The 18,301-nt window shown below is 44.5% G+C and overlaps 1 protein-coding gene and 1 long non-coding RNA gene across 2 annotated transcripts; one reads left to right on the plus strand and one right to left on the minus strand.

The window, feature by feature from the left end:
* Positions 1–1,459: 1,459 nt before the first annotated feature.
* ADRB1 (adrenoceptor beta 1) lies at positions 1,460–3,315 on the minus strand. Its single transcript, XM_012772396.3, has one exon. It carries the CDS (start codon positions 3,313–3,315, stop codon positions 1,918–1,920), a length of 1,398 nt encoding a protein of 465 aa, XP_012627850.1. The 3' UTR covers positions 1,460–1,917.
* LOC105875400 (uncharacterized) lies at positions 1,682–17,825 on the plus strand. Its single transcript, XR_012922798.1, has 2 exons — positions 1,682–1,743; positions 17,399–17,825. It is a non-coding gene; the product is annotated as an uncharacterized LOC105875400 (long non-coding RNA).
* Positions 17,826–18,301: the final 476 nt, after the last annotated feature.

The following is an 18,301-nucleotide window of genomic DNA, read 5'->3' on the forward strand; positions in this document are numbered from 1 at the left end:
AGAAGCCCTTTTATACATTTTTGCTTAACCATGAAAACATTTTTGATTCTAAACAGCTACTACAGAAATCTGCACACACTGATCATCCGTAGGCTGTGATTCTCTATCAGAACACGAAAATAAGCTGTGGAAGCCACTTACCGCATTCCAAGTAGGCAACTGATTATTCAATGAGTTAGTCTTCTTTCCTGTGTTTCTCTGAAAAGTTGCAGCTGAGTTACATGGCCTGATCCCCCTTTTTTTTTTCTTTTTAGAAGATATACAATCCCAAATGTCACTTCTTAAGTCAAGTGCAGCAGATGGGATCTTGAAAGTGTCTACAAGTAGTCTAGGATACCTTGAATCCGGCTGTGAAAATTGAGGGCAAATCTGTAGCTCTCGGTAGGTGAACGCCTTATTTGGTTAGAGGCATTTTGCTATGTTACTGAGTCATGAAAAGCTATTAAAAGAGCTCTATGGGAAATCCAGCCTATATTTTGAACAAAACTGTTTTTTTCATTATCACTGACCCCTTACAGACACACGGTACATAATCTTGATTGTGCTTCATTGGTATTTATTGCACATGGACCAATTCTTCACACAGTAGTTAGTTGCACCAGAGTATAAATACTTGGTAAAACACACAAGAGGAGATAGAATGTACACACAAGTGCTAATTTTTATCAGATTCACGTGGGCACTTGGACATAAAAAAATAATAAAAAATCCTTAAGATAATTATATTTATAATATGGATACAGTTACAGTACCATGATAAAAGAGTATAAAAAGGTATTTTCCCAATAAATCATTAGCTCAGTAACATAATAGACAACAGGAATAGAATTTGAGTTTTATTTTAGTTTTTAAGATCTGTCCACCCCCTACTCCCCCTTTAAAAAATATTGTATTTCTTTTTGTGCAAGTAACATCTTCTATGGACTTTACAATTCCTAACACTGTGCAAAAATGGCATTTTGAACCACTCCTTGTTTGTTTTGTTTTTTGTTTCTACCCACATGTGCAGTAATCTGAACTGTTTCCTCTTTTTTTTCAATGTCCTGTCTTCAATTGACAGAGTCACATGTCACAGAGAGAGGCTCAGCGCCTGGTCCTTCCAACGAATATTGATACATAAATAGCTGTTTAATATAAACAAGTCTTTCTGTCTTGCTGTGCAATGTGCACAGTGTGAGGTAGAAACCCCTCAGCCTGACCACCGAGGCGCGGGGCGGGGCGGGGTGGGGGGCAGCCGGTTCGCCCTACAAAAGGAGAGCAAGGTGGGGTTTGTTCCAAGAAAAGAAAGTTTCTTGAAACGTGATTTTTCTTTTTTACTTCCATCCTTTCCCTTTGCTTTCAGAACAGGCAAAATCACTACTCAGAAATTAAAATGAAATTTCTCTGGAAAGCAAAAGGAAATATGTCCCGACGAACTGTCATTCCTCCCCCCCCCCCCCTCTGGCAGACTGCTGCTGTTCCCGGGGAAAGAGATGGAAGCCAAGTTCATGGTCTTTTATCTCCTGATGTTTCTCCCTTCCCCTGCCCCCCCGCCCCCCATTTCCACTCCGGTCCTCGCAAAAAGTGTCAAAAAACACCTGGGGGGAAAAATCTAAAGATGCATCACACACGCACACACAAAAAAAGGCCGAACCACAAACAGAAAAGAACCCAAGAGAAGTCAGCAATCCCACCCCTCCCCAAACTTTCCTTTTTGTGCAACGGTCCGGAGCTTTTCTGTTTGCCTTGGATGATTCAGACGAGGTTTGTGGGCTTCGTGTTCACCTGCTTTTTGCTTTTGGTCTTGAGTAAACACAGATCTCTTTCCTCTGGGAAGCCGTTCAAGGGCGCCGGGGCTATCCTCTCCCGGGGCGCAGAGCCCGCGTCCGCGCTGGGGCGGTGGGACCCGCGCCCGGCGTGCGCGCCCCGCGCCGGGCCCTACACCTTGGATTCCGAGGCGAAGTCCGGGCGGCCCGGCTCGTCCAGGCTCGAGTCGCTGTCCGCCACGGCCCCGCCGTTGCAGCCGGCCCAGGGCTCCAGCAGGCGCGCGGGCGGCGTGGCCCCGACGTCGTCGTCGTCGTCTTCGTCCGAGGCAGCCCCGGGCGACGGCGGCGGCCCGGCCCCGGCCAGGCAGCCCGAGGCGCGCGGCCGGTCGCCGTGGGCTGCGCGTCGCCTGCGGGCGGCCCGGCGCGCCCAGCAGAGCAGGCGCTGGAAGGCCTTGCGGAAGTCGGGGCTGCGGCAGTAGATGATGGGGTTGAAGGCCGAGTTGGCGTAGCCCAGCCAGTTGAAGAAGACGAAGAGGCGGTCGGGCACCAGGTCGCGGTGGAAGGCCTTCACCACGTTGGCCAGGAAGAAGGGCAGCCAGCAGAGCGTGAACACGCCCATGATGATGCCCAGGGTCTTGAGCGCCTTCTGCTCGCGCAGGGCGACGAGGCGCGAGGGCCGCCGCTTGCTGGTGCGCCCGTTGGCCACCGGGGCGGCGGCGGGGCGCGGGGAGCCGGGCGCGGGCGCGGGCGAGGGCGGCCGCGCAGGGCCACCGAGGAAGCGGCGCTCGCAGCTGTCGATCTTCTTCACCTGCTTCTGGGCCTCGCGGAACACCCGCAGGTACACGAAGGCCATGATGCACAGGGGCACGTAGAAGGAGACGACGGACGAAGCGATGGCGTAGGCCCGGTTGGTGACGAAATCGCAGCACTTGGGGTCGTTGTAGCAGCGGCGCGCCTCGTCGCTCTCGGCCCGCCACCAGTGCATGAGGATGGGCAGGAAGGACACCAGGGCTGAGATGGCCCACACGGTGCACACGAGGGCCCGCGCCCGCGCGCGGGTCAGCAGGCTCTGGTAGCGGAAGGGCGACGTGATGGCGAGGTAGCGGTCCAGGGCGATGACACACAAGGTCTCGATGCTTGCCGTCACGCACAGCACGTCCACTGAGGTCCAGAGCTCGCAGAAGAAGGAGCCGTACTCCCAGCGGCCCCACACCACGATGGTGGCCCCGAACGGCACCACCAGCAGCCCCATGACCAGGTCGGCGCTGGCCAGGGACATGATGAAGAGGTTGGTGAGCGTCTGCAGCCGCGGCGTCTTGGCGATGGCCACGATCACCAGCACGTTGCCCGCCACGGTGAGCAGCACGATGAGCGCCATCAGCAGGCCCATGCCCGCCGTCCACTGCGGCGACAGCGGCGCGGGGCCGTCGCTGGTCGGAGGCAGCAGAGAGGCGGGCGGCGACGCGGGCACCAGCAGTCGCGCCGCCGTGGCCGCGCCGTCGGGGAGCGGCGCGGCGGAGGACAGGTTGCAGGGCTCGGAGGCGCCCAGGACGAGCGCCCCCGCGCCCATGCCGAGCTGTGGAGGCCGGGGGCGGGGTGTGTGGCGGGGCTGGGCCGTGGTTGGGGAACACCCCAGAAGCCGGGGCGGAGGGGTGCGCGGAGGGAGGTCGCGGCCGGGTCAGGGCAGCCGCGGCGCGGGGCCCGAGGCATCGGCGCCGGGCGCCTTTCCCGCCGGAGCCGAGCGCTGTCGCCGCCGCCGCTGCCGCCGCCGCTGCTGCTGGAGCCGCTGCCGCTGCTGGGAAAGCCGCCGGGACCTCAGCATGTTTCTGAGCGCGCCGGACCCGCAGCTCCGGCACCCAGCACCCACCCCACCCGCTCCCTCTCCCCCAAGCCAACCCCCGGGGCCTCGCGTCAGGCTCCTGCAGCCAATGGGGCACCGGCACGCCCCCGTCTGGTCTGTCCCCCAAGTCCCCGCACCCCTCCCTCCCGCAATTGAGCCGCTCGGGAGAGTCGGAGCAGATCGCGGAGCCGGCGCGTCCCGGGCGCCCGCTGGTTCCGGCGAACGCGCCCCTTCCTGCGCCCGCTTGTTCCACGACCGATTCCCCTGCGCCCTCTGCCGCTGCCGGCTCGCGCGGCGTCCCCAACCCCTCCCGCCGCCCCCTCGCTCCGGCATTCCGTTCCCTCCGGCGCCCCTGTGCCCTCCGCGCTCGCTCCCTCCTGCGCCCCGCATCCCCTCTACCTCCAAAGCCGGGGCTCCCTGCAGAACAGAGCGCCTGCCCCCGTTAGCGCCCGGGGGACCTCGGTGTTCTTGAAGCGCCCCGGCGCCTTGGACAGCCTGTCCGCGGGGGGTGCAGCAGTTTGACCCCGAGATTGGTTGTGAGATCGGGCAGCCTAGCAGGGTGTGTATAAAATCCTTCCTGCGTCAAGAGGGGACCCAGCCGGGCCGCGTGCTGGCAGCTTGGGAGATCAGAGGTGGGTGTCAGTGGTGGGAGGAAACTTGCCAGCAGAGCGAGTGGCTGGAGCCAGCCGCGCATCTGTCGGGATGTGCTCTGGGCGCTATTGCGCGGAGCTGCTGCGGGACCGCGAGCGCAGTGCATGTGGAAGCGAGGGAAGGTTTGTGCACCTGACAGCGAGCGCTGAGGACCGGTTGGGAAAGCACACACTCCTCAGTCCTAGCTAATGCATGTGCGAGTAGGATGCGACAGCGTGTGTTCATAGTATCAAGGGAGACGCTTAGGCAAACACACACCTTGAGGTACAGAGTAAATGACACCACCGCGAAGAAAGAACACATTTAATCACACTTTAGACTTTTCCCATTCAGAAATAACACCTGTATTTTGTGTTTTGTTACTGATGATTTTATAATTTGAGCTGGGTCAATGCAAACCAAAAGGTACTGGCCCTTTTGGCTGACGTAGTGAACTAAGGTTTCAGATTTCTTGGTCTGTGTGGTGCTTTTCTCCTTTGCCCAAATCCGCAGATTCTCAAAACTCTGGGATTAGCTTTGGAGGGATGAGAGAAGAAAATATATATAAATACTCAAGAGGATTCAAATCCGAAAACATTTAAAGTGATAACCGAAGTTTTTGAGTTGACAAATGAATAGGTTTGAAATTAGTGAGTTGTTAACCCAGCTGTAGGTGAATTATATAATCGGGTTGTGGACAGGAAAGCCATAAATACACAATGTAGCAGGACTCAAAGCTCCTTCTCTAATTTGGCCCTGGTAATGTCCTCAGCTCAGGCCTGAAAAAAAAAAAAATCTTTAATTGAATTCTTGAGAAGTAAACAGCTCCTAATTGTTTACATAAGGGTGCATAAAAATGTTATGTAAGGCTCATGGGTCTTTCTAGCATTGGAATAAATAGAGTGTGGAAGGGACATCAACATGTGGACCAATCTCATGCTCTTACCTTGCAGAGAGACTGACTCCCACAGCTGTCCAGTTGAAGAGCAAAAAGTAATGTTTATTAACTTTATAAAGTCAGGCAGTTTTACCACCTTCCCTTAAGTAAATCCAAACATATGAATTTGCTTTAGGCCCAAACTTGATCATTAGAATGTTACAGCTGGGGAGTGATTTTTCTATTCACCTCCTGCCCTGGATTTATCAGCCTAGTTTTGCCAATTTGCGGGTGTCGAGGGAGCTAGGAGACGAAAGGAGTTAGGAAAAGGAGAGGAAGGAGACTGTACCCCTAGTTACCCAAGTCACTGCAAGCCTGAGTCTCCCCTTCCGGTTCACAGCCCCCCCCCCCACCACACACACACACACACACACACACACACACACACACACACACACAAGGGGCAGTCTCAAAATAGCCAACGGATTGGAAAGAGTTGAGATTGACACTGCCCAGGCAAAAGGCTGGGAGTGCTGGGCTGCAGGGTGGGGCGTAGGGAATGTGGGGAAGAGGCCTTCTGTCCGGCGCCATCCTTCTGTCAAGTGGTGTTACTGGAATGGAGTGTGCCAACTTTAAGTGTCCCTGAAGGGCAAAGGCACTGCATTTCTGCGAGCGATAAGGCCAGAACTTGATTGTAGAGGTTCAGCACAGAAGCCGGATGCCAATAACTTTACAGTATCATTAAATGGATAAACACACCAAGCAGTGAGGCCGTGACATTTGAATTGTTGGAAAACTCTCCTGAAACATTGTTTTCCTGCTCATTTCCATCAAGGGTCTCTCAATTTCTGTATAATAAATACATTAAATTATAAACATCCCAAACCAGAAAGTTATTCTAATAGGACCTCCAACATAGGGCTACAGGCGTAATGGGAGCCCAGGAATTTTTGAGGCTTTCCTTCAGTTTTACTGATAGAAAAGGCTAGAATAACCCATGTTCATCCAGAGTTAGCTTTCTGGTAAAAATTAAAATACTCTGAGATCTCCTTTAAATCCTACATCTTATGGTGCTTCTTTTTTTTTTTTTTATTTTTACATTTTTTTAGACTAATACTTTTTGTACTTAGCTAAGGATATAATATTAAGAAAAGCTTCCACATGTCAACTTATACAGATTTCCTCATTCCTCGCTTGCAGCTGTTAGAGTGAATCCATTCTTAGGAACCCACATATCCAAGGACAAACCCTAATCAGTGTACTTGACAGGTAGTGTGCTCCTTCCGCCCATTTCCTGTCCCCACCTCTTCCTTTCCCATCTGCACTTGGACTTGCCACAGGTCGTGTCTGATCTCTTGGCCTCTAGTCCTGCCTGCTCCATTTACTGTGGCACACCATGGCCAAGTTAATATTTCTAAAATGCTGCCTTGACCAAAGATGCTTTTCTGTTCAGAAACCTTAACTTCTCAACTTGACATTCTAAGCCCTCCTCGTTGCAGTTGCAAATGGGCTTTCCCAGCACTGTCTCACACTAGAATTCTCCTTGTCTCCATGTCACCGTATCTTGACGTTCTATATTCTTTTTCCTTTTTTGGATCTATATACTCTTCTCTTTTTTGCATCTGTACTCTTTCTCACTGGGTTCTCTTCATCAAGAATCCCTTCCTCCTTCTCTGTCTCAGCGGATTCAGCCTTCAAGATCTGGCTGGAATCTTCTTTCTCTTACAGTCCTCTCTGCCTGCTGCTTCTAGAAATGATCCCTTCTTCCTCAGACCTGTAGCAGTTACTCTGCGAATCGCATTTCAGGTGGCAGTTAACAACATATTACCTTTTGACATCTCTTATATTGTTATTTAATTTTTATATTTTTCTACTCTCTTGTAGATTGTAAACTCAATGAGAGCCAGGACTGTCTCATACATTTTTATGTATTCCATGTTTATTGATATTTACTTGATATTAACATTTAGTTTTGATTCATAAATATATGTTATTTAATTTATTAAAATACTTTCATTTTTACACATATGAGAAATAATCAAATATTTTAGGAATTATAATCTTCACTCTAGCATATAATTTACAGTAATAATTCATTACAGCCTAGTGAATATTTTCATATAAGCATTTCGAGATACTTTAAAAATACAAGCTAATCTCATAAGATAAATAAGTTTATATCATATTTATTAAGTAGTAAATAAAGTGGGACATAGGTAAGAGATTTTCCAAAGGGGCAAGTCTACGTCAATAAAAACCACTACCTGTTCTTTACAGATGATCCAGGTAAATGACCTTTTTGCTTGGCCTTCATTTATGGTACTATATATCTAGCTATTTCTGGCCTGGGACAATTACTGATGACTTAAATCTGGTTTCAAGTTCTAGATCAAATTAAAGTTTGGCAGAGCAGTGATTAATAGGCTTCTAACCCATCCATGGTTGTAAGCCATGAGCCTGGCAAAGATGTTTCCAATTCTTGAGTTGACTTTGCTAGAAAATGAATTAAAAATGAAAGTGAGTAGCCTATCTGGACAATTGCTGGAAGGCAGGCCAAAGGAAGTCTGGGGGAAATTTCCAAGTAAAACCCCAGCCAGTGTATGAAATCTGTTAGTTAGCAAAATTTGCCTTGAGGCTGATAATAGCCCCAAAGCCATTTGAAATCAGGTTATAACAAACCAAAGGATTTGTTAATCAGAACTCCAGTGGCTGTTTCTGAGGAAATAAATACAACTTTTCACATAAAGCCACACAACTGCTAAAATAATCAGTTAGTGCTAACTAACCAAAGAATAGCCTGCGCCTGGGGTGGCACTTAAGGTCATACGCTGGTTTTGTAGCCACAATTTAAGGGACAAGCAACTCCAGCCATTTCTATAACAACAAGCACAGAGGACAGTGGTATAATCATAGCAAAGTGTGGACTATTTGGAAAATTCAAAAGCTTTCCTCCCCACCCCCTTTCCTCCTCCTCCACCTCCTCTTCCTTGTGTGTCTAACAAGTACATTGAATAATGCTAGAGCCAATAATAATATTTTTCAAAATTGGGATGTTTTGCAAAGTGTTCAGACCTGGGAGGCAGAAGATCCACGTTTGTGCCCTGGCTTTGTTACTTTTCTGTTTGACCTTCAGTACTGGCTTCACCTTGACAATAGACTCACCACTACCTGCTTCCTCACCGGGTTGTGTGTGAATTAAATGAGATAACGTATGTGAGCACCTCTTGAAATCTCCTGTAGGACCATATATTTGTAAAGCATCAAATGCTGTCTTGTCCAATCATCATGACATTTTAAACCATGAAAGGTGTCAGGATTTGCTGGTAGGAGAAGAGTCAGTTCACTTAGATAAGCTTCCCTGTTTGACTCTATCCTTTCTCACACTAGATATAAATGTGACTCAGAGGCTAGATAACAGTGAACTATTTTTAAATGTTTTTATCATTAGCAAATCATCTTTTTTAAAAGGGTTTCCCCCCTCTTTTGTGTGTCCTCCTTTTGTATTTCCTCTATTATTTTTTTAAAAGTATTTGTTTATGTGATTCTCTGAAATAAATACCTTTTACAGTATTTCCATAGTGAAATATTTACAGCAGAGACAGGATATTTTTTCCTCTGCTCAACTTAGTGCCTTGACTAGTAAGTTAAAGGAAAAAAAAGGCAACACAATACAAAACTTACACCAACTTTCAAAGATTCTGTTCTTATTCATTTGTGTAATGAATACAAATTGATCATCCACGGAGCTCTTACCTTAAAGTATTAGTGGCAATATTAGGAATGTTATCATTGCACAAGCATTTGGCTGGGAGATGTTCTTCATTTTCCCCAAGTCCAGAGCTTGTGATGACAACAAGATGTGCTAATTAGTGAAAACTCTAGGTTTTATTTTAACAGTAACACAGGCTTTTACTGTGTTCCAGATAAAACAATTACGTTGTCAAAGGCTGATGAGTTTATAGTAAAAAGAATCCCCAAACCCTTATTGTAAGTTTCTGAAAGGTAGGAACGATATCTTTAAACATTTTAGCTCCCATTTATTCTGACCAGGTCTTAGGTACAGTACTTAATAAATTCCTGTGGAATAGAGGAACCACTTAAAAGCTTATGTCCAATAGATTCTCTGTAATAAAAGAAGACATTGTGTTTTCCACTCAGCCATGGACGGTGGCGTCTGGGCTGTTCAGCTGAGCAGAATCTCCAAAAGAAACCAGTGAAAGACACTGGTTGTCTGCTTTGCCAGAACAAACCATTGCCATTTCTTTCTTTTTACTCTTTTCACTTACGACTTTGAGTAAATCAAACAGGTGTCTTCTTTAATATGCTATTCTACTTCTTTGTATCCTATAGATACTTTTGCAGTCAACTTACTCAGTATTTGCACGCTGTAAAAGCGCTCATGCGAACCCCGCAGTCCCTACAGGCTTGCCAAGTCCTTCGCCTCAGAGGGGTTAAGTCTGAAGACACTAGGGAGGCAGTATAGCAGCTACTTTGGTTTTAAAAACCACTGGGGTCAGGTTTCTTGCTTTGCAAATAAATATCAAACCTTTGAAATAACATTTATTTCCCATGATGTCTCAGCTTTGCCAATCCTTGAATAAAACCTGTTGGAGACCTTTATCCTGCAATACCTTTTTATTTTCAGAGCACTATCCCTTAATTAAATGTTAAGGGGGCAATGGCCTGCTTTGCAGGCTTCTAAATATAAATTACTTTTCACACTGGTGGAAAAATGCTGTTGTTTTCTCCCTATTTTAATATGGAGAAACTGAAGCATAAGAAGGAAGATGTGTTTCAGGTTTCAAGGAAAGTGAAAGGGAGTTCTTGACTTTCTTGCCTTTTGAACCAATCTTTAATTACTAGAACCTGAATCCTTAGCACATGTTGACCCATCTATGACTACTTTCAGCATAATTAATTTCATGATATATGTGGGGGCTTGGAGTTAGTCATGTAGTAATTTTTTAAATAAATAGCTCTGCACAAGTGAAGCAATACTATCATGCAATGTTTATTTGTACTTTTTAATTGGTTTAAATATAATAGATCTGGCATAACAATCATATTTATTACACAAATGAAATTCTCATTGTTGATACATTTTAGTGTGAATTTCTAAAAGTGCCACATGAATACTAACTCTGAAGACAAAAGAACACCAAAGAAAAGCCAAGCAATTAAGTCATTTAGTTCTTTGTTTTGTTTTGTTTTTTAAATCTGTAACTGGAAAAAGACTTCACAGAAGACTCTTACTGAGAATCATAGCCTGGAAAGTTGTGACAACCTTGGGGATTTTATTTAAGAGCCAAAATAGAGCTGTTGGGGAGTTTGGAACAGAAAATTAAAAAGCAAGCTCTACTTGCTTTGTCATTTCTGAATCCTAATAAGAATTGTTCCAAACCAGGTAGTTAAGTAACATGCACAGTGAGCTTTGAAGCTCTCTGAAAACCCTTGAAAATGCATGAAAATGGTATTGGCGTAGTCCTGAAAAAAATTTTTTTCATATTCTGAAAATGTCTAAAGTAATGATTGTATTCTGACTTGTCACCATTGCCACCCACTGCCTACCTTTCCTCTCTCCTGCTGCCAACCGCTCTGCAGCAGGTATTTTTGATGTTTTCCTCCATTACTAATTAATAGAGACTATATACACTTTCATAGCTCTAGCTTGAGGAAGATGACCTTGGTTTAAAAAATGCTCATGCATATATCCTCATATGTATAATTTTCCGAAGTCCGTATCTGGAAGACAAGTTAGAATAAAAATTATTTATTAAGCAAGTTAAAAACCCATAATTAACCTTGCAAAAAATAATAATCAGCATTTTAGAGCACAATCAGTCTTGATGGGATATTTTAAACATATCTCTGGCCTACACATTTTTGTTTTAGATGGTTTTTATTACATAATTGCAAACTATGGTACTTTAGCAAAATTACACTAATTTTAGTAATTAGTTTTAACATTTACTTCTCTCTATATATATATGCCATAATGATTAAGAACACAGGCTCTGGAGTCAGACTGCCTGGGTTAAAATCCAGGTTCTGTTAGTCAGTAACTGAATGACTCAAAACAAGTTATTTGAACACATTTGGCCTCCATTTTGTGGTCTGTTAAATGGTAACAATAATAATTATACCTACCTCTGAGGTGTTTGGAAGCGTCGATAAGATAAGGCATAGACAGTATTTGGCATAGTGCTTGGCTTACAAATACAACACTTAATAAACATTAGCCTTTATTTTACTGTTTTTTTTCCCCCCACAACAAGATCATGGCATAAAGCAGAAAAATCTTCATTCTATACAAAACCCAGGGTGGCAAAAGAGGCAGCTCCAATCACTGGGAATGGAATAATTGAACAAATGCATTCAATTTTAAAAGTGAGAGGATGTAGTAAGGAATCTAATTTGGTAAGTACTCTCTTGATTTCGAAGGCAAGTTTATTCCTTTGCAGCCATCTAACCTGATTATCGTCCTGTTTGGGGAATTAGAATTTCCCAAATGAATTTTGCATCATGGAAAGGTTATTCCAGAGAGTTCCACCCTATGGTATAATCATATTCCAAATCTGTGAAATAACAGTAACAACAAGCAAAGCACCACTGGGCTTGTAGTAGGGAAGCTTATTTCTCAAGCCATAATTGATCCAAGCTGCTGCTTTTGATGGTATAAATTTATAAGATCTCAAGCAGGCCCGGAGACTCTCTTGTGACCTGCTTTCTGTCACTGTAGCACAACTCTTGTGTTATCCTCAGTACAAGGGATCTGACAGTCTCACCCCCTGAGAGCAGGGAGCAAAGAAGTAAGCAACAAAAGAAGTTTTTGCAAGTCTCTTGTGGTTTAACTTCTAGGAGAGAGTCTTTCAGACTCTAGCTCGGAACTACTAATTTTATTTCAGAAACAGCTTTAATGTCTTGTTTGTCCGGTTTCTGTTCTTTCACAACAGATTAGGAGAAGCAGATTGGGGTGAGGGAATGAGGATGATCCAGGGGGCAGAGGGGCCGTCTGGGAACTTGATTTTAGAGGAGAAAACAGGGAAACCAGTGATGCCATCTACTGCAGGAACAAAGGGTCCTCTGTCCCCCAGCAGTCACTGGCAAACCTGCGTCCTTAAGAAAGCTTTAAGTTATGTTCAGCCGTCCTTGGTTTGAGAATGTGTTTTCGAAACATTTTTATTGAAAAAAAGAATAGAATGAAAATTTTGGAACTGCTTGTTTTCCAGAACACTTTAGTTATCTAGACAGTGAATGTATAGGGTTTTTTGATTCACTAACAGTGCTGGATCAATGCAGTTGAAATTTGTTTGCTAGAAGTACACAACCCAGGTGTCAGCAGAATTGGTTCCTTCTGAGGGCCATGAGGGAAGGATGTGTTCTAGGTCTCTCTCCTGGGCTTGCAGATAGCTGTCTTTCCCTGCAGGCTGTCTGTCTCTGTGTCCAAATTTCTCTTTTGTACAAGGACACCAGTCATATTGGAGCAGAGCCCACCCTAATGACTTTGTTTTAACTTGATTACCCCTGTAAAGACCCAATCTCCAATTAAGGTCACATTCTGAAGTACCGAGGGTTAGGACTCCAACCTATCTTTTTTAGAGGGGCACATTTTAACACATGTGTTGCTGTATGTAAGAAATGTGTTGCTGTATGTAAGAAATCTTACCTCCTTATGCACAATCTTTAGTCATCTGTATCTCACGCATGCCGTGTTTGTTATGAGACTTCTAGAAGAGAGGGCAAACATAATAACCTCGTATATCTCACACTAGAGATGGCTCCCCAGATAAATGGTATCCGGACCTTGGTGAGAACTGTGTAGTTCGTTATAGAGTTGCAATCTGTTACCAAGTCATGAATATCTCAGGCTGATTACTGTCACATCAAGTTCTCATACATGCTGGGTAAGTAGCCCAGGGTCTTGGCAGCGAGTGTAGGGTGGGGTGGAGTATAATAAGGCACATCGCTATTAGGTATGTGCTTAGGATGGGGGTGAATGTCCTATTCTTTTATAGCTTTCATACCAAATTGTGAAACCCAACTGTTTTCTTGCAAATGGAATAGAAAAATTCAGGTTTGCTTTAATAATTTGAATTTGTGGAGAAAAACAGCTGATCCAGTTGGCCGATTGTGTAGACCACTTTTCAGCAGGTTGTTTTGATGTCGTGTAGACATGCTTGGAATCTCTACCTGTGGCTGCAACATGCCTGTTGTTTTCCCCAAGCTGGAGTTCGAGTAACAGACAGCAAATAACTGGGTAGGAGAGAGACAACAAACCTTTATAACTGAAGAACAAAGCTGGCCTTTGAGGCACGATGAAACCAGGTCCTCATATAGAATCCATTGAAAAACAGGATTTTTATGACATGAAGTAATGATTTTGATTGAGAGTGCTTAAGATCCTAAAATATTGGCAAGCAGAGGTTTGACTAAGAAATCGCTCCTTTCAGTACATTGGTTTAGATCTATAATGGAATCTGAAGCTCACAGATATCCTAATTTTGTTTGTCCCTAAATTGTATATCTAATTGTCCTTTATGATCCTAATGACAAAGCTAATAATGTTTTAACTTGTGCATCGACCAAATGCATCTGACTTTTATGCCAGAAAACCCAAACCAAAAAGCCTCACCGGATTAAGGTTCAAGAACTCAAACTGATGGCTTGTCTTGCCATTTCATATTGAGTATGGCTCAAGGCTACCCTGGAAACCTCCACTTCCGGAGCTGAATGTGGAACCAGATGCCCGTGCTACGTAGGAAAAATCTGAGGATCACTCTAACATAGTATGCTATTCTCTGAGCAGTGATGCCAGCTCCTCCTTACAGATATATCTGCTATCTCTGTGTTATATAAACAGCATGGATTTAGATGTGCTGTATATGAATCTCTATTTTAAAAAATGTCATATCTAAGTTTTGTTTTTTTTTAATGGCTGGGCTGGTTCAGTTGAACAATCTTATATAAGATGACAAAAGCTCAGATCTGTGGATCTGAGTATTATTTAGTCATCTGTTTGTGCAACTATATTTTTAACTTAATTTATGATGAGCAAATAGTTTTTCTGAACTCCCAAGCTGTGTTTCCATGCTTCAGTTTGGTTTATTTTCCTCCCAATTTTCTTCAGAGCACATTACAGAGAACTTTCTCTACAAACTTGATAATGCTTCCACAAAGGTAAGTAGCATCTATCCGAAAGCACCAGGCCAAATGAACATAATTAGAAACTTGGAATAGAATCATAGAACAATATGCACGCGCTCTTTCCAATGCAGTTTAATAGAAATATACATCTCTGTCCAATTCTCTTTCCAAACCAATGGCTAAGCATCAGAGCCTATGCTAAGGGCGTCGTTTACAATATCTCATTTAATGCTTATGATAGTCTTGTCAGGTATCATTTTTACCTTATAAAAGGAAGAAATTGAGGCTTAGAAAAGCTGAGTGATTTGCCCAAACTTCTACAACTAGTAAATGGTGGAGCTGGACTTGCAGCCCACATCCGTGTGACTCTAAAGCCAGAACTTTTCACCAAAAATAAGGCCTCATTTTATTTTCCTCTTTTTTTGAAACAGCCTACTTATTTGAAACTAAGATCCAAATCCAACTGATATTAAAAATGTTAAGTGAATACTGTGCAACAGTACCGTATGAATGTTTATCTATGCTTATCTTTTGTAAAAACGTCATTCGTAAGGATGTTTTCCATGAACACTTAAGGCTGGCTCTGTAAAAGTTACCAAATTCTGTCCGTTTGGCATTTCTTCTCTTCTTCCACTGTTACCATGTCAAGTCTGCCTCTCAACCTCCTGAAAAATCAACAATGACGTGCTTTTAATACCTTCAAGATTTTGTTCCAACTTTTTGTGGCCACGAGTGAGAAAGTGGTCATTAACTGGAGGCTACACCATCAGGAACAGGATAAGTGGGGGCTGTGTCCATTCAACATGGGCCCTCTCTCCTCACTCTGCTGCCGGGAAGCCAGCCAGCCTCTCATCTTTAGAGTTTTTCAAACATGAATCAGGTACCCAACTCTGTGTCCCCTCAACTCCATAAGACAAAGGTCAGAGTCCTCAAAAGATTTTTTTTTTTTTTTTTTGAGACTGAGTCTCAGTGTGTTGCCGGCTAGAGTGCCGTGGCGTCAGCCTAGCTCACAGCAACCTCAAACTCCTGGGCTCAAGCAATCCTTCTGCCTCAGCCTCCCGAGTAGCTGGGACTACAGGCATGCACCACCGTCATGCCTGGCTAATTTTTTTCTATATATTTTTAATCGGCCAATTAATTTGTTTCTATTTTTAGTAGAGATGGGGTCTTGCGCTTGCTCAGGCTGGTTTCGAACTCCTGACCTTGAGCAATCCTCCCTCCTCGACCTCCCAGAGTGCTAGGATTACAGTCTTGAGCCACCACGCCTGGCCTCAAAAGATTCTTTTAAAGCCCCCTGCTTGGTTTGAGGGGGGTGGGAAGGAACCACAGCACTCTTACAAGTCTGCAAGAATCCCAGGACCAATACTCAAGCCTCTTTAAAGACCCTAGAGGTGAGGCTAAGGAATCCCTGGACAGGTTTTTTGGGGTCGCCCTCTGCAGTGTCTGCATGGATGGTCTAGCACCTCTCTCTTTAGAATGTGTGGGCACCTAACACTCCTTGTTTTTAGCTTTGGGGTCTCAGCTCAGACTGAGACATCAGAAAGTCCTATTTTAACAACCCGTTAGATATAGATTTGGTAGTTGAGCACACAGTTGTAATTAGAACTGCTGTGGAGGAAGAGGTGGGAGGGGAGGATACCACAGAAGAGGCTGTGGAGAGGGGACATAGCCAAAGACACAAAGACATAAAACATTTAAAAGGTACAATGGGGAAGAGTAACCAACATGCACAAAAGAAAAAAATTCTAAAAGGCGGAGATGAGATCCTAGGAGGTGAGAGAAGTCCTAAGAGAGAGCACTCTTTTAGAAACAAAGAGAAGAGTTTCAAGAAGGGAATGATAAGCCACAAAGACATCTCCCTGATATTTAAAGTGTTCCTAGAAATCAAGAATAAAAATATGAGCAGCTCAACAGAAAATGGGTAAAGACCATGAAGAGAGAGTTCACAACAAAAGAAATATAAATGGCCCTTAAACATTTGAAGAAATGCTCAACCCTGCTCTCAGTAAGAGGGTTGCCAGGGAGAACAACACTGAGAGGCACTTCTCACCTTTGAGGCTGGTGAACGTCCCCATGACAGGCTGCAGGGGCGAGGCTGCTGGGGAAGGAGCAGTTCCCTCACACACAGCGGGAATTCAGGGCGGGCAAGCCAGGGCTTTTTAAACTTCTCCTAGAGCCCGCAGTACTGGACTTTGAAGTAGTCAAAGACAAGTATGTACGGCGGTAGGATGCAACTACACAACCACTTGTTACAGAAATCAAAACTGTAAGCTCTCTGAGGGTAGAGTTTGATTTTTTTACTCCTTTGGGTATTTCCGCCATGGTGACTGATGACTGTCAGACTGCCTTGCTCATAGTTGCTTTATTTATTTAATTTCAGAGTATCACGGGGGTACAAACATTTTTTTGGTTATATCAATTGCTTTTTTACCATTTGAATCAAAGTTATGTGTGCCCATCCCCCCGATAGTATGCATTGTACCTTGTACCCATTAGGTGTGAATTTACCCATCCCCTCCTCCCCCTCCCACCTGCTGGATTTCCGATGAATGTTATTTCCATATGTGCACGTAAGCGTTGATCTGATTAGTTCTAATTTAACAGTGAGTATCTGTGGTGTTTGTTTTTCCATTCTTGTGATACTTCACTTAGAAGAATGGGCTCCAGCTCCATCCAGGATAATACAGGAGCTATTAGTTCACCATTTTTTTATGGCCAAGTAGTACTCCCTGGTATACATATACCACATTTTATTAATCTACTCATGATGGGCACTTGGTTGTTTCCACATCTTTGCAATTGTGAATTGTGCTGCCGCTATAAATATTTGAGTGCAGATGTCTTTTTTATAGAATGTCTTTTTCCTTACTCATAGTTTGAATAAATATTTGTGTAACTGAATTGTTATCCAATGCATGTCAGAACAAGCAGGACCTACATGCCTTGTCTCTTATGAATAGAGTAAAAATAAGCCGTGTAATTCATCAGCTTAACTGATAAAAAGGTTTTGTTCTTTTGCCTAGAGGGAGGGCTGTAAAGAGATCAATTCAGAAGCTTTTCTTTTTGAAATTCACCAGTTTAGTGCCATTTGAATGGGTGAATAACAGCAGCAGTTATATGTATGTATCAGTTCAGATCTCTCTTTTGCCTTTTTCCACCCAGGAAAAGTACTTGAAGAACTTTCCCAGGGGCAGATCCTTGGAGAGGATGCGTCCAAGAACTGGAGGAACAGTACAGTAACTGCAAAGGAATGCTCACCTCGGCACAGCCTTTCTCTGTGAGGACAACGATCCTTCATGCTACTGTGGCTGATTGCCCTTTACCTGCCCCTTACCTGATTTGGGGGGACCAGCTTAGTTAGGAGGAGATGAACTCCGCCTTTCAAGTTTTCAGTTCCTCGGAGGGGTTCATAAGGAGAGCTAAGTAGTGTTGTTTTAATCTATTGATAAGAGCGGAAGGCTGAATGAGACAAATGATCCACTATTTACTCGATCATCTGTTTACATTTTCTGCTTTCTTTGGATGTGAGCCAAAAATTCTTGTTGTATTTTTAGCAATTGTGATCATCATTAAACAGCCTTCGCTAAGCACCTTCCTGTTGTCCTAAAGTCTGGATCCATTAGGCTAGTTCCTGTCCAAAAGGAACTTGTAATTTAAAACAGTATAAAGGCCAGTGGTTCTCAAGCAGGAACAAGTTTGCCTCCCTGGAAGAAACGTGGCCGTGTCTGGAGACATTTTCGGCTGTCACAACTGGGGAGGGGGTGCTACTGGCATCTAGTTAGTGGAGGCCAAGGATACTGTTAAACATCCTGTCGTGCACAGGATGCGGAATTATCAAGGAGTTTGAGGTTGCCGTGAGCTAGGCTGATACCATGGCACTCTAGCCTGGGCAACACAGTGAGACTCAGTCTCAAAAAAAAAAAAAAAATCTTTTGAGGACCCTGACCTGTGTCTTATGGAGTTGAGGGGACACAGAGTTAGGTACCTGATTCATGTTTGAAAAATTCTAAAGATGAGAGGCTGGCTGAATTCTAAAGATGAGAGGCTGGCGGAATTAACAAGGAA

This window comes from Microcebus murinus, chromosome 14 (genome assembly GCF_040939455.1).
Source record: "Microcebus murinus isolate Inina chromosome 14, M.murinus_Inina_mat1.0, whole genome shotgun sequence".
NCBI lineage: Eukaryota > Metazoa > Chordata > Mammalia > Primates > Cheirogaleidae > Microcebus > Microcebus murinus.

What these genes read in the sequence shown, in the direction of transcription:
- ADRB1 (XM_012772396.3), bottom strand. Translation starts at nt 3,315, where the DNA reads ATGGGCGCGGGGGCGCTCGTCCTGGGCGCCTCCGAGCCCTGCAACCTG.